At 37.3% G+C, this 16028-nt stretch overlaps 1 protein-coding gene across 11 annotated transcripts in view; it reads right to left on the reverse strand.

Moving 5' to 3' along the window:
• LOC118179764 (uncharacterized) overlaps positions 1–16028 on the reverse strand; it is a 97490-nt gene that overhangs the window by 39509 nt on the left and 41953 nt on the right. For 3 of the 11 annotated variants that reach the window (XM_085822790.1, XM_085822796.1, XM_085822782.1), the window contains exon 2: positions 9310–9506. The exons of 3 other annotated variants lie outside the window; for them this stretch is intronic. In XM_085822790.1, coding sequence (XP_085678916.1) covers positions 9310–9477 — 168 coding nt within the window. In that variant the 5' untranslated portion in view covers positions 9478–9506. Of the gene's footprint in view, positions 1–9309; positions 9520–11272; positions 11337–16028 lie in introns of those variants that run through there. 5 more of the 11 variants (XM_085822800.1, XM_085822810.1, XM_085822785.1 and 2 more) reach the window with 3 other exon arrangements.

The raw sequence follows: 16028 nt of genomic DNA on the forward strand, positions 1-16028 counted from the left end.
GAATGGCTATGCACAAAACAGAAATTTTGTACGAAATTCAAGAATTTCCAATACCATTCTTCAGGAATAATCAATTAGCAGCTATTTATTCCACTTGTTTATGGTAAAAGTTCTGTAAAACTAAATGCGTTTAATTTAAAAATACCGGTTTTCGTAATTTGATTTGAAGATATTTTATTACTTCTTTGTACGAAGTAGAAAGAAAGTATTGTAATGGCGAAAAGTTTCAGGCAGCATATTTCAACGAAAATATCCATTTTGACCGCTCTCGAATGAAATTTAACGATGTTTTTGCATGACATCTGTGCGTAAGGACAGAATAAAAGACTCTTTTCCTCCAATATATATATATGTAAAATAAAATTATATGAATCAGAATTTTAATATAACTATAAACATTAATTCTTCCTCTCTATTCTAAAATCGTAATAACTTCTCTGCATTGCGTCATTTCTAGATCACTCTATGCCCCGCGCAGCTCTGATGACGTAATAATTCGGAACTGAAACTGTCCTTGTAAACCAAAACTTTTCTCTTCGCGTGCCTCCATCTTGCATAACTACGCACTTCAGCTTTTGACATATATATATATATATAAAGCTGCTTTAAAATGAATTCTGAAGAGAATTTTTTGTGGCGTCTGTACGAACATATGTACGTACATGCGTATCTCGCATAACTAAAATCTCGCATAACCTCAGGCCTTGAAGGCAACCAGTAACCGAGTAAAACTGCTAAGGCAAGCGGCCTGCTTCTACTAACTCCTTCCTCTCTCTTGCTTGGCAAAAAAGCCACAACTTAAGTACTTGGCGTCCGCAAGACAAATTTGCATAAATAATTTAAAGCTTTTAATTCTGACCGGAAGTAGAAAATAAGAAGTGATAGTAAAGATTTAAAATAAAATAAACGTTAGTAAAACTTAAGATCCTTACATACTTCCCGCCAGAGTTAATTACTTTGAAACTGAGGTCGGAAACGACCTTGTTGAAAACTTTTAGCTCTAGAATCTATAACGCGTGGCCAATCTTTTACAAACAGTTCTCACTAGAAACTAGAAATTTAAAAAAAAAATCGTTTTTTACATTATCAACTCCATGGACAATTACTTTTCATCTGTACTGCATCTAAGCAGGAGTTTCTAGTTGAAATCTGGTTCCTTCCAGAGATCTGGAAGCAAAACTAGTTTAATGAAATGTTACACAATGAAACGGCAAGTAACATGAATATTTATATTTCTCTTAACATTCTAATTTCATTCATGACTTTATTTAATTCTCTCCCCGTGCTCTCTGACATGTGTTGTAAAAGAAAACACCAAACACGAATGTGTTTAAGTACAAGTGTTCAACATTACCGCCTGCAACCAAAACACTAACGTGTTAACATTCAACATAACAAGATCTCGTAACACACCTTATATTCATCTCTAAACCCTGAGGTACTATTCTGAAAGTGGCTAACTCTGAAGTGTAGCGTCAGAGAGCCTAACTACATTCATTAAACCTTTAACACATATTCACATTAATTTTCTCTTTTTACAGTCACACGAATAAATTAAAAATTTTTGGCATTACTTTCACTTTTAACATATCACAGTATTTCTTAACGTTTAACATAACAGTTCACATTGTATATAAGAACATATTAACATGCCGTTAATTTTACGCATTTTAAAACATACATTAGTAGTACACTGTTAACTTCTATTCTTTTCCTAGCAAGTGCCAATTCTTCTACATTGAAATACTACATTTCAAAATTCTTTCAGACTAAAACTTCTTTCTTGCCAGAATCTTTTAAATAAAATTTTATACAATAACTTTTACAATATTCAAGTATTTACACATTCCTATTATATATTAATTTTAGTTTTACTCGTGAGTAATTGAAAAACATAATACCAAAATAGGTAACAACTCATTTCTCGCCTTTTTGGCGATAAAGGTAGACCTCACATGAGGTAAAACGTCTTGAATTCTGCCACTTTCAGTAAGAATGAAAGATTAACTTAAGGTTGCAAAGTAACATAAAGTTTTACTTATCTTTGTGATATTCGGACATTCTTTTTTCTGCCCAGTCCTGGAAGGTACCAAAGATTAGCGTTTGGTTTATCTTCCTTCTTGGGCGGGCTCGCCTTTCAGTTCCTTCCTCTATGAACTTTCTTTTCCCTCCAGTTCGGTCACCCTTGAAGACCTTCTTTTTCGCCTCTGCCTGTGGTCTTGGCCGTTTAATGGCAGCTGGTCTTGGCGGAACCAGGACACTTCTCTCTCGTTCCTGCTTGGATCTCGTTGCTGGCCGTTCAAATTTTCCTTGTATCTTTGCCTCCGCCGCTGGTGTTCCTTCCGCAACTCGTCGACATTTGCTGCGTAGAGTCCTGTCCAATGGGTAGATCTTCCGTTTGGGAGCCGGGTTATAGTTGCCGTTATTTCTCCTGGCTCTCTTTGCATTCGTCGTACTTCTCCCTTCTTCATTCTGGGGGTGGTCGTGCGCTCTCTTTTCTGGTCGGTGGAACGGCTTTTTTTTTCTTGTTACCTTCAATTTTCCAACGGGGAAACTTTCTTTTCAAATGCTCCTGCCTCCTAATGGCTTGCCCTTGTGCTTGTCGTTGTTCCACCTCTGGAGCTTGTGCCTGCAGTGCCTGCCGTGCCGGATCCTGCAAAAGATCTTTAAATATTTGCATTTTATTACGGTCATAGTATGCTTTTATCTGGTCAATGTTTGCGGAGCATGTTTCACCATTCCTGGCTTTTAACACCACTACAGCGTGAGTTATTTTTTCTATGACATATGGTCCTTCAAATCGTGGAAAAAAATTGGCGGTTTTATCTTCTGGTGCTGAAGAAAGTGAATGCTTAATTTTTAATACCTCATCTCCTACTTTATAAGTTACTCCCCGTCGTTTCATATCATAATAGAGCTTCTGTTTTCTTTGTGCTACTTCAGTGTTCTTTTTTGCTTCTTTAATTAATTTTTCTATATCACCCATTTTAAATTCTGGGGCTCTTTGTTGAACATAAAATAATTTATCTAACGGCGTTATAATCTTTCTGCCTAAAAATAACTCAGCAGGAGTTTTGCCCGTTGTATCATGTTTTGCGGTCCTAAGGGCGAAAGCTAATTCATTGACATAGTTATCCCAGCTTTTATGAAAATTTTTAACATAACTACGGATAATTTTCACTATATTTCTATTGACCCGTTCCGCTATATTTGATTGCGGCCGATACGGGACCATTTTTAAATGACGTATGTCCAGTTTTTGGCTCATGTCTTCAAATATATTACTTACAAATTGAGGACCATTATCCGATATAACTTTTAGGGGCGTCCCGTATTTTAAAATATATTTATTTAAAATAGAATCACTAACTAATTTCGCGGAGGCTCGTTTTAAGGGAACAATTTAGGTCCACTTACTAAAATGATGAACCATAACAAGAAGATACCGACTTTTATTTAACTGACTTTTTGGGAAAGGGCCCAATAAATCCATGCCCATTATATCATTTGGAAACTCAGATTTAATACTATTTAGAAACCCGGCCGGGCGGAAATTAATATAATTAACTGCTTGACATGTTGGGCAGGACTGGACATACGCCCTTGTTAACTTTTGCAGTTCAGGAAAGTAGACTGCCTCGCGTACGCGTTGGATAGTTTTTCGAATACCAGCATGAGAAGCTAAAGGGCTGTCATGGAGCTCCTGCAGGATATTTAATCTAAGACTAGCTGGGATTACAGGTCGAAATTCGTTGTTGGAATTTGTAGTTTTTGTATAAAATAATAGACCATCTATTAGTTCGTAATGGGCCGCCCTATTTCTTATCGCCACAATATCTTGGTGGCTAAAATTTTCAGGATCCTTTAAATACTCATAAATGTTTCTAAACTCAGGATCCTTACCCAGTTCGGTTATTACAGTTTCTCGGGAATTTATTGTACATGCTGTGAGCATTGCCACCTTTACAGTATTACCTTCTTCATCTATTTTTATTCTGGACATCTGCTACGATATTTTCCTTTCCGGGGGTGTGCTTGATTACCAGATTATACTCTTGTAACTTGAGTGCCCATCTTATTAACCTTGGGGAATAGTTTTTCCCTGAGTACAATCTAGTTACCGCCGCATGATCAGAATACACTGTTATTGGCGCCTTTCCAAAATAGACTCGGAACTTTTGCACTGCTAACAGAACTGCAAGTGCATCTCTCTCGGTCGCGGAATAATTTCTTTGTGTTTGATTTAAAGTTCGACTAAAAAATGCCACGGGCTGCTGATTTTGCGAAAGTACCGCTCCTACCGCATAATCCGAAGCATCCGCTGAAATTTCTAAATTCTCATCCTTTTCAGGAAATTTCAACACAGGGGCTTGCGTTAATGCTTGTTTTAATTTTTCGAAAGCACTATTGGCTTCGGCCGTCCACGAGAATCTTGCCTTTTTCCTTTTTAATTTTAACAATGGTTCAGCAATAGCTGCAAAATTTTTTATAAAGGACCTATAATATGAACAAAGTCCTAGAAAAGAAGAAAGCTTCTTTGCCGTGTTTGGAGTCGGATACTTTTGTACAGCAATTATTTTTGATTCGTCTGTCTCGATTCCTTTTTGAGATATTTTGTAACCTAAATATTTTAATTCAGGGGCTGCAAATTTGCACTTTTCGACATTAACTTTTAGACCGGCCTCATTTAATAAAGAAAACACCTGTCTTAAATCCTGTACATGTTGGTCGAGATTATCACTAGTAATAATGATATCGTCTAAATAGATAAATGTGGACTTTCCAAGAACAGGTCTTAACACAATGTCCATGCATCACTGAAATGTTGCCCTGAAAGGCCCCTGAAAGGCCAAACGGCATACGCAAAAATGCATAAGTGCCAGACTTGGTTATAAAAGCAGTCTTAGGCACGTCCTCAGGCCTCACCCCTATTTGAAAATAACCAGTCGTTAAATCTAAAGTCGTCATAAATTTGGTTGATTTTATGTTCCTTAGAATTTCTTCTATAATCGGTAACGGATATACCGGATATTTAGTTATGGAGTTTAATTTACGGTAATCAATAGCGAATCTCCATCTTTTTGGATGCTTCAAAGGATAGTCATTATTTTTCTTACATAAAACCACCGGGCTAGCATAACTACTTGAGATGGGCGTTATGATCTTTTTACGTAACATATCTCTAATGTGCCACTCTATAATTTTTTCTTTATTCTTATCATACCGGTATGGTTTGTGGCGAACTGGCAGTGAATCTCCGGTGTCGATACTATGGTTAGTAACTTGAGTAAATGCTGGAATATCACTAAATAACGAAGCAAATTCACTTACCACTTGTCGGATTTTTTGTTGCTCTTCCTTAGGCAGGTGGTCAAGGTTTAACATTGGCGGTTCTGTTTTCTCTTCTCGAACTGGTTTCATCGTCAGCTTAAGGGACGCTTCGTTAAAATCCAGCGTTGCTTCTGCCTCTGAAAGAAAATCTATTCCTAAGATGATATGTGCTTGCAGATTCTTTACTATAAAAAACATAATTTTTACTTGTTCGTCCTTGATACGAACGTATAGCGGTAATTTACCTATGCACTTAGATCTTTCTCCCTGCGCAGCTAACACTGTCGTATTATCCGAATTATATATGCGGTATTTCCGAAAATACTTCCTAAAAAAATCTTCTGCCACACAGGAACACTGCGCGCCTGTATCCAGGAGTGCGGTGGCTGGGATGTTATTCACCAACACTTCAATCTCTGAAAGAGTCAAATTTTTCACCATTACTGTATTTAACTTGAAGGAAGAGGGGTTTTCTTGGCCTTCGGATTTCCGAACCCTCCCGTCAGCAGAAATCCGTTTTAGTTTAAATCTTGTTTTTTTGTTTCCATGCTTTCCTTCTTTTTCCACTGGCCTTCAGACTTTTTTCCTGGATTGCTATTGAACTGTCGACGTTCGCCGGCTGTTTTTGGATGCTCGGGTTTCTTTGCCCACTGATTCGCTTTGCTTCCGTAGCCGTGTGCTTGACTTTACTGTGGTCTTGGCGCACCAAATTGGTTTCGTTGCTCACATTGGCGTCTTCGTTCAATGTCCGCCGTTTTTCTACTTTCAAACTGGATTGCTAGCTCAAATAACTTTTCCAGTGTAGTCGGATTCCTTAATTCAATGAAGTCTTGTACTTGGGTAAGTAACCTCGGCAAAATCACTTGAATTATCTCAGGATCCGGACGGTTTCCATACAAGAGTTTGAAGACGTGAATTTTTCTTAAAATAAAGCTTGAGAGATTTTCAATTCGTTTCTGGTATATGCTGAAAAGTTCCGTTTCTAATTTTGCACGATCACTTACGACAGGGAAGGCTTTTACTGGGGCAGTCTTGAAATTTTCGTAAATATAGGTGGGACTTCCCGCTTGACCCAAGAGACTTCTGCCTATACATTTGAACCAATTAAGCGCTTGGCCCCTCAAAGCGCTGGTAGCTAAGGTGACTTTCTGGAACTCGTGCACGGGATACATCATGAAGTGGTCCTCCAATTTTTCCAAAAAACTGGTTACCGGTGAGTTTCCATTAAATGTTGCTTCTGTTTTCATTGATGCGCACATGGTCTGGACGATGTAACCAAATCCTTCCAGGGCGTCAGCTGGCATTTCTGGATTCTGAGCCGCTTCTGCAGGCAGCACAGGTTCTTCTTGAAACTCGGCCATGGTTATTCTTCTTCGTCGGGCGCCACTATCAGGTTCAGTGTTCCTCCTTACTTGCTTGGGGAGCATTCAATGACCTGACTCGGAACAGGGAGCTTACTAAAGCTATGTTCAATAAATGTGGGAAGTAGACAAGATACACAGGAAGGGTATAAGAAACCCTTTATTTTTCTCTCTTTACAAGGATTTCCGGACTTCGGAATACAGAGACCGACCACTTGTGGTCTGAACGTAAGAATATAAAAATATTAACTAAATTCTAACTAAACTAACTTTGGATTAATAAACAAGTGTCTACCTGAAGATTGGCCGTATATTAACAGAAAGGCCGTATGTAATACAGAGAACTGTTAACACTACGATACGTTTAAAATTATCAAGACGATTAAACCTCAGGCCTTTAAGGCAACCAGCAACCGAGTAAAACTGCTAAGGCAAGCGGCCTGCTTCTACTAACTCCTTCCTCTCTCTTGCTTGGCAAAAGAGCCACAACTTAAGTACTTGGCGTTCGCAAGACAAATTTGCATAAATAATTTAAAACTTTTAATTCTGGCCGGAAGTAGAAAATAAGAAGCGATAGTAAAGATTTAAAATAAAATAAACGTTAGTAAAACTTAAGATCCTTACAATAGGTCATGCATTTTTCTGTCTCATGCGATATGGAACTCATATAAAAAAAATTCCTTAGAAAAATAAACAAATTCTCTCTCATTATATCACCAACAACGGTACGCAGTTTTTAATGATTTTCGTCTTTCTAATCGAATGGTCGTAAAAGCTCTAGTTCCTTCCAATATTTCGCATCTATTCAATGTTAGTCGATTAAATGTGGCAGAAAATGGAACATAATTGATCAGAAATCAATAACACGAACAAACATTCTCTTCTTTATATAGAGAGATTTCGTTTAACTTCGAATTTTTGATTAACAGACTCTACGATTTGAAAGCGAGGAGCATCAACGCTTTTCGAAATAAAGCATTTTTTCTTCAACACGTGAAACTTTTGGCACTCGGAAAAATGAGTGTTTTCAGAGTTTTTAATTAATACCTCGTGTGATTCAAGTCATATGAAGATGCCAACAGTTCAAATGGTTTCCCACAAAATTTTTGGAATCGGGAATAATGTTTTTAATGTTTGGCAATGCTATTTTTATTTCATTGTAAAAATTAGAAATTTTTTATTAATAAAATCTACGATTTGAAATCGAGCAGTGGCAACACTTCTCAATATAAAGCAGATTTTTATTTCCAGCGTGATAGATTGTTGCCACTACGAAAACTGAGGGCGAAAATTAGCGTTTTCAGAGTTTTTAATTACTATCTCTGATTTTAGCTTCATTCATTTATTTATTTTTTTAAGCGGACGTTGATCTTTTCCAGGTTCAGAAAAGAATAGTAGAAAATTTGATGACGAAAGCTATAGTAGTGACTGAGTTAATCGCGAACAGACATACAAACACACATTCTTCTTTATATATAGAGAGAGAGACTAGCCGCTACGAGGCCAGCCTTCGTCTGGCTTTTAAATGTACCGTGAAAATGCTTAAAAAGCCACCTAACATTAAATTTAAAACCTGCACAGAATGTTTCTCTGCAGAACCACTTTATCAAAAAAAAAAAAAAAAAAAAGTAAAAATGTATCACATATTAAAGAAGTTAAAATGAAACACGTAACATCCCTTAATAAAAATATTAATTATTCTAATAAATACATTAACCAACTTCCCGTTGCAGAATCTTAAGAATTCAAATGGTATAAAAGAGGTTAAGAACGTTGTTTCCTGAACAAAATCATGCAAAACTTTTTATATAATAAAAATTATACATACTTAAAACTATAAAAATTTACAATGAAATAAGCAATAAATCTCATATTTTCAAGAGAAAACAGTCAGCAATCCAGTATCCAAAGCAATGAATGAAAAACTGTTGCCAAAACCCCAATTCTAAAAGAATGAAACTCTCATCAGAAAGCAATAACCAATCAAAATTGTGCTTTGTGGATGACACAGATGACATAAACCTCTTTGCCATTAGCTAATAAAGAGAAAGGGGGGGGAAAGGAAATTCTTTCTGTTGTACCTCGCGAGACACATGAGCGTCTGATAAATAAATTAGCCAACTTACAGTAGCCCCCCCCCCAAAAAAAAAATATGCTAAATTTTTCAGTATTTAAAAAACAGTGAAATAAGCAATAAATATTTTATCTCACATTTTCAACAGTCAGCAGTCCAGTATACAAAGCATTGAATGAAAAACTGTTGCCAATACCACATTTCTAAAAGAATGAAACTGTTCAAAATGATGCGATTTCATCAAAAATGATATGATAAAAAAATCTGATTCGAATTTTGAAAAAAATCGCTTCGAGGTGCACTGTCTCTTGTTTAGATGCACCTATGTATCAAATTCCGTAGCCCTTGGTCTATTAGCTTACGCGCAGCACGAACGAAAGACACACACAGAAGACAGACTCCTTCTTTTATTATATGTAGAGATTAACAACAAATCTTCTCATTGTAAGTTTAATATTTATGGTATAGTTAATTCAGTATTGAATTATTTTGACATGGAATAGACTTTAAAAAGAGGGCATAAGTTCTAAACTTCAGAAATACCTTATACACTGCAATGCAATCTTCACTCCACCTATCACTGCTTTGATGAATTCTGGATATCTTGAAATATCCTTTCCTTTTATCTTCCCATTGCAGATGGTGACCGTAAGTGGCGTTTTCCAAACTAGGCAGAATGAAGTCTGGAACTAGTTTAAAGGTAGGCCGCATTGAGTTGCTTGTTGACACTCAGCTTGAATCTAAAATAGTCAGCTTGAATAAAAATGCATTAAAACATTTTTCTATACTAGTCAAATGCATTAATGTACACCTTGCACACACACAAAGTAATAATAATAATGGGGGCAGTTCTATATCTCCCGTTTTAGCAGTTAGTTTTTAGATCAAAAGTTAGTTTTTAGGTCAAAAGTTAGTTTTTAGATCGTCTCTGCCTATCCCAGGCCATGTTGTGTCGTGATTATTAGTGACATGAGATAGCAGTATTGAGTATTTCTAACCATTCGGCTTTGTCTCGCCGGTTTACTACAAACCAGAGCCTTTCCTGCGCGTAAAAGTATTCTGTGAGCCGTGCTTTATGTTAACGCAAGTTGGGTTATTTTTGGGGTTCGAATGAAAGGATCTTATACATCCTTGTTCTGATTCCTATTTTGTTTCACAAGGTTAGATGATATGGTGCTTTCCTTTCTTCAATGTAATTCTTCAATTCTTCAACTCAAGTCTATAGTTTATATTCCCAAAGAGACATAGACTTTACATGTTCAATATTTGTTATATACCTGTAGATGGATGATTTCAATTACATAATTCAATTCCCTGATAATTTTCAACACGGTTTAATAAAATACAGTGTGTAGAGACATTAGACGATAAGCAGGAGACATGAAAAATGAGCAGTGCCCTCGCCGGGACTCGAACTCGCCGGGACCCCTCGAATCGCGCCGAGTGTGCTACCGTTACACCACGAAAGCATGTCGAAAGGATGGAGAAACTACTTTATATACTCCCCCTTTTAGAGGGCGAGTTTTGATTAGGGGTCCTAATCGCCAAATCCTGGTGGTTAAGAATCACCATCCACCATCTTTTTTAGTTCGGGCGCCAGTGTAGAGACATTAGATTTATTATTTTGAAGCCGGAGACATGAAAAATGAGCAGTGCCCTCGCCGGGACTCCGACCTGGACGTCTCGAGTTCGCGATGAGTGTGCTATCGGTACCCCACGAAGGAATGTAGAAAAGGGGAGAAAATACCTTATAAGTGTGTGATGTTGCGTGGCCCCAACTTGTCCGCAACAGTAGTAGTGACTGCTATGAACTGCAAGTTACACAAACTCGTAAGAAGGGCTTAATCCCTTTTTATTTCACTTTAGAAATTACAGTTGCGTTCACTTGACGCTCACAAACTACGCCGACAGGGCGGTTAATACAAAAATAGGAAACTACAACTAAAAATTAATGACAGGATGAATAACTAACGAAGTCACTATCTACGAGGCTCTATAATTGTAACTATCTTAACCCGTTCTAATATACAGCTGAGATTCAGCAAACTTTCTGATTAAGAAGTTCAAAGATTCAACTAACTGCCGAAGTAGGCATACAGGCCGAAACGCGCGGTTCTTAAATTTCTACCAAGCAACCTTCACGCTCGTGAATCAAGAAGCACACTTACAAATCTCGTTTCCCTTCTATTTAACTCAAAATTACTTCTGCTAAAAATTTGAATACTCTGCGCGTTCTACTAAAATTTACATACTCTGGCATTGGCAATTCCAGGGGAAAGTAAAGGCTTGACAGGAAAGATAGCTTAAACTTAAAATAAATGTTAGTTAAAATAAATATAAACCGTACATTTGCCGCTGCCAGAATTTGGTAAACTTGGAAGCAGGTCCTAGAAACGACCTGTTGAAAAAGTTTCCACATTCTAATCTAAAACTCAAGAGCTCCGTTTACATAAAACAAACTGTTTCGTATAAGATTACAATAATTTCTGTAGACGCATAATTTTACCATCTCTTCTTACAGGATCCTTTTCTGGTCTTCAGCAATCAATCTTTTCTCTTCCTTCCAGCATCTGGAAGGAATAAGTATCAGTATCTTCTAAATACATTATGATTTACACTTTCTTAACACTGGATAAAGTTTTCGTTTTCGATCGTTTTATTTTCCTTAATTAACTACTGAATTCACATTCATTCAAGTATTCAAACATGAATTTAACTTTACCCTGGTTCTCCACCATGTGTGCTGTCAAACGGGAATGTTCGTGTTTTACTATTACAAGACTTCCCCTAACCACAATGATTTGTTAGAATTCAACCGACCAAATAGACACACCTTAATCGACATACTGAAACTCGATGAGCTATGTTTAATATTATTAAAATTCAAGAGTAGGTGGAGAACCCTACAAAACACATTCATTCTAAATTCCCCCTCATTCATCTTTAGACATGCAGGCTTTCGCTCTAAAGCATGATTTTATCTCCTGTTTAATACTTAAATTTGCATTCATTTCTTTCGAGCATTTACTTTTTGCATCTAAAATTTTATGCTTCTAGACTAAATTCTACTTTTACATAACTTTCATGTATGTACCTATATTTACAAAATTCTAATACATATGATTTTTACAAATTACCATAAAATGAATAAGATAAAAATAAAATTTTACTTCACGCTTTCTTCGCCAAGCTGGCGGCACTGAAACTAAATTTTTCATTAATACAAGAATACGAAGTTATTTTACTTTCGGCCAAATTTTGGCTTTAACATAACAGAATTAGTCCTTCGACCAACAGGAACTGCTTGCTCTTAGATTTTACACTTAAAGAAAATAATACTTTTGCCTTAGCTAAATAAAGTAAAACAAAACTAAGTCTCAACCGAGACAAATTGACTTCCGTCAAAACATAGAACTTCGTATTTACGCATAACATTTCGGAACAAAAGAAAAAATTCATAGAAGATTTTAACTTATCTGTGAGTTTTCGATGCTTGGAACTCCGACATCCTCTTCTGGCAGAATTGATCCCACGTTATGGAATTTATAGAAGTCAATCTTCGCCTTATGGGTTCTTCGAGTTTCGTCCATGGTGACTTTTCTTTTTCGCCCTCTGTACGCCCGCCTCTTGGAGTGGTAGTCTTCGGGTTCCTGTCTTTTCCGTTTTGCCCCTGGATGGCTGGTCTTGGCAGCCTCCGGTCTGGAATCGTGCTTGAATTTCTTCTGTTGGTGGTGGTCTTTTCGTTCCTCCTTCTGTCTTTTTGTTCTCGTGAACGGCGGCCTTGTTTGCTCCTGACTATCTGGCCCTGGAAGTGGTTTCCTCGACGCAGAATTTCTACTGCGGGACGTTGTAACTGGTCTTTTCCTACTTACCAAAGATTCTTTACGCGGCGGCGTTGATTTCTTGTATTTCTTAAATGCTGGAATTTGAACATTTTCCTTTCTTCTTTTCGGGACCGTAGCATGACTTGTAAAAGGGCTAGGGTCCTCTTCTGTTCTCTGCTTCTTGGGTGGTGGAGCGGGTGGCGTTATTTCTGGACCTTCCACTTCTTTTGGGCTTGAGTCCTGCAAGAAACTTTTAAGGATTTCAAAATCATTTTGATTATAATATTTTTTCGCCTGGTCGGGACTTGCTTTACAGATTTCCCCTCTCTCGTTCTTAAGGTGCAAAACGACTCCCTTGACTTCCTGAATTACATAGGGGCCTTCAAATTTTGGAGCCAACTTTGCAGTGAAATTGTTTGGGGCACTTGATAAAGAAAATTTCCGCTTTAACACTTTATCCCCAACTGTAAAATCTGCTTCACGGCGTTTTCGATCGTAGTACAGTTTCTGTCTATTTCTTGCCGTATCCGAACTTTTAACCGCCTGATCAATGAGTTTCTGTATATCTTTTTGTTTGAATTCTTCCTCTCTTTGTTGCACAAAGAATAATTTATCTAGTGGCATAATTAACTTCCGTCCTAAAAATAATTCTGCTGGAGGTTTTCCCGTAGTATCATGATTTGCTGTTCTTAAAGCATACGCTAACTCATTTATGTAGCCATCCCAGCGCTTGTGATGTGTGCTAACATAACTTCGAATTATTTTTACAATATTTAACTCTTTCTGCGATGTTTGCCTGTGGTCTATACGGAACCTGCCTGTGGTCTATACGGAACCATTTTGATATGGCGTATGCCAAGTCCAGTGCAAATGTTTTCAAATATTTGGCTAACGAATTCTTTACCGTTATCGCTAATGACTTTTATCGGTGCACCATATTTTAAAATGTATCTTTGTAAGAATGCATCTGCGACTGTTTTGGCTGACGCGCGTTTAAGTGGAACAATTTCTGTCCATTTTGAAAAATGATCTACAATTACTAAAAGAAAACGATTTTTATTTAACTCACTATGGGGGAAAGAAACAAGAAGATCTATGCCTAAAATTTCATTCGGAAATGTAGCGCGAATGCTATTTAAGTACCCGGCCGGGCTGTAATTAATATCATTTATTAACTGACATTGATTGCAGGACCTGACATACGCAGTTACTATTTTGTATAATTGAAGAAAATATACCGCCTCGCGTACACTTTTTAAAGTCTTTCTGACTCCTAAATGACCCGCTGTTTTCGCGACGTGTAATTCCTTCAAAATGCTTAATCGAAGCGAGGCTGGGATGACTGGTTTATATTCGAAATTTTCGTTCGTTGTTTTCGCATAAAATATTAAATTATCTATTATTTCATAGTTTTCTGCTCTATTTCTTATCGCATCGATATCTGTGTGTTCAAAGCTTTCGGGATCTTTCAAATACGCATAGATACTTCCAATTTCAATTCGGCAATTCTCTAGAATCTAAAATTTTTGAAGTCAACACAGCGCATTTAAGTTCGTTGCCTTCATCGTCCAGTTTTATACCAGATAGTGCGTCAGCAACATTGTTTTCCTTACCCGGTTTATATTTAATTATTAGGTTATACTCTTGAAGTTTAAAGCCCATCTTATTAACCTGGGCGTTAGGTTTTTCCCCGAGTAAAGTCTACCAACAACCGCATGATCCGAAAAGACTGTTATTGGCGCTTTGCCGAAATAAACTCGAAATTTGTGTACAGCCATTAATACGGCTAATGTTTCTCTCTTTGTAGCTGTATAATTCCTTTGCGTAGAGTTTAAAGTTTTACTGAAAAATGCCAAAGGATGGCCATTCTGCATGAGAACCGCACCTACGGCATAGTCCGAAGCATCTGCTGCAATTTCCAGGTTTTCGTTGCCTTCGGGAATTTCAAAACAGGGGCATTGATGAGTGCTTCTTTTAACCTTTCAAATGCAGTATTTGCTTCTGCTGTCCACATAAACTTACTTTTTTTTCTTTTAATTGCTAACAGCGGTTCAACAATGTTCGCGAACTCTTTTATGAACGACCGATAATAAGAACATAACCCAAGGAAAGAAGAAAGTTTCTTGGCGGTGTTGGGAGGTGGGAAATTCTTGATGGCTTTTATTTTTGAATCCTGAGTTTATATACCCTTTTGCGAAATTTTATAACCCAGATATTTTAATTCTTTAGTCGCGAACTTGCATTTTGATGCGTTAATTGTAAGACCTGCCTCTTTTAATAATTTAAAAACCTCTTCTAAATCTTTAATATGTTGTTCCAACGTACTACTCGTTATAATTATATCATCTAGATAGATTAAAGTCGATTTTCCTAGGACAGGCTTTAGAACAATGTCCATAGCTCTCTGGAATGTTGACGGAGCCCCACACAACCCAAAGGGCATGCGCAAAAATGCATAAGTGCCCGATTTTGTGATAAGCGCAGTTTTATGTATGTCTTCGGGTCTCATAGCTATTTGATAGCAGCCAGACGTTAAGTCCAACGTAGTCATGTATCTCGTAGACTTAATCTTTCTAATAATTTCCTCTATAACCGGCAAAGGGTAAACTGGGAATTTAGTAACACTATTAAGCTTTCTGTAATCGATAGCAAACCTCCAAGCCCTTTTATCCGAAGGAGGGAACTCATTCTTTTTCCTACATAGTACGACTGGACTCGCGTACTCACTATTTATGGGCGTTATTATCTGGTTCTTCAACATTTCCTGAATGCGTTCTTCAATTATTTGTTCTTTCTGTTTATCATACCAGTAAGGTTTTAGTCCTACAGGGTTTGTCGGCAGTTAACTGTATATCATGCGTAACAATTTGACAATTACCAGGCCGTTCTGAAAACAAGTTCGAAAAAGTACTCACCACTTGCTGGATGGCTTGGCTTTCATGGTCATTCAAGTGGCTAAGGTCCACTTGCGATTGTTTCACTGGCTTTACCACCCTCCGATCCATTTCCAGCATAATTGAATTTTCCTGAAAATTCAGCTTGGCCTTCGCGGCCTTTAAAAACTCCATGCCTAAAATGACTGGACTCTGCAAATTTTTGACCACAAAAATTAATACTTTGAGGCTTTCATCTTTTACCTGTATTTGTAATGAAGTTGCGTTGCCGTGCGAAGAACTGCCGTGCGTCGCTGTTTTCACGCTCCTCAATATTCGCCATTTTTCGCGTAAGTCCTCATAATTAGGTTGAGTAAGTAAATCATACCATACTATTGATGAAGCCAAGACATGCGTTTTGATATATGGATTAAGCCTGTATCATCCATACGTAAAAAGTTATTAATTAATTTCTAGTTTACTCGTGGGAGCCCTTTGTGTCCGCCATTGTTCATTCAAGGGAAGAACAACATCGCTTTTTAGTCCATCATTTACTCTCAAGATT

This window comes from Stegodyphus dumicola, chromosome 1 (assembly GCF_044657685.1).
Source record: "Stegodyphus dumicola isolate Sdum_Otavi_A_Nest chromosome 1, ASM4465768v1".
In the NCBI taxonomy this organism is placed as follows: Eukaryota; Metazoa; Arthropoda; class Arachnida; order Araneae; family Eresidae; genus Stegodyphus; species Stegodyphus dumicola.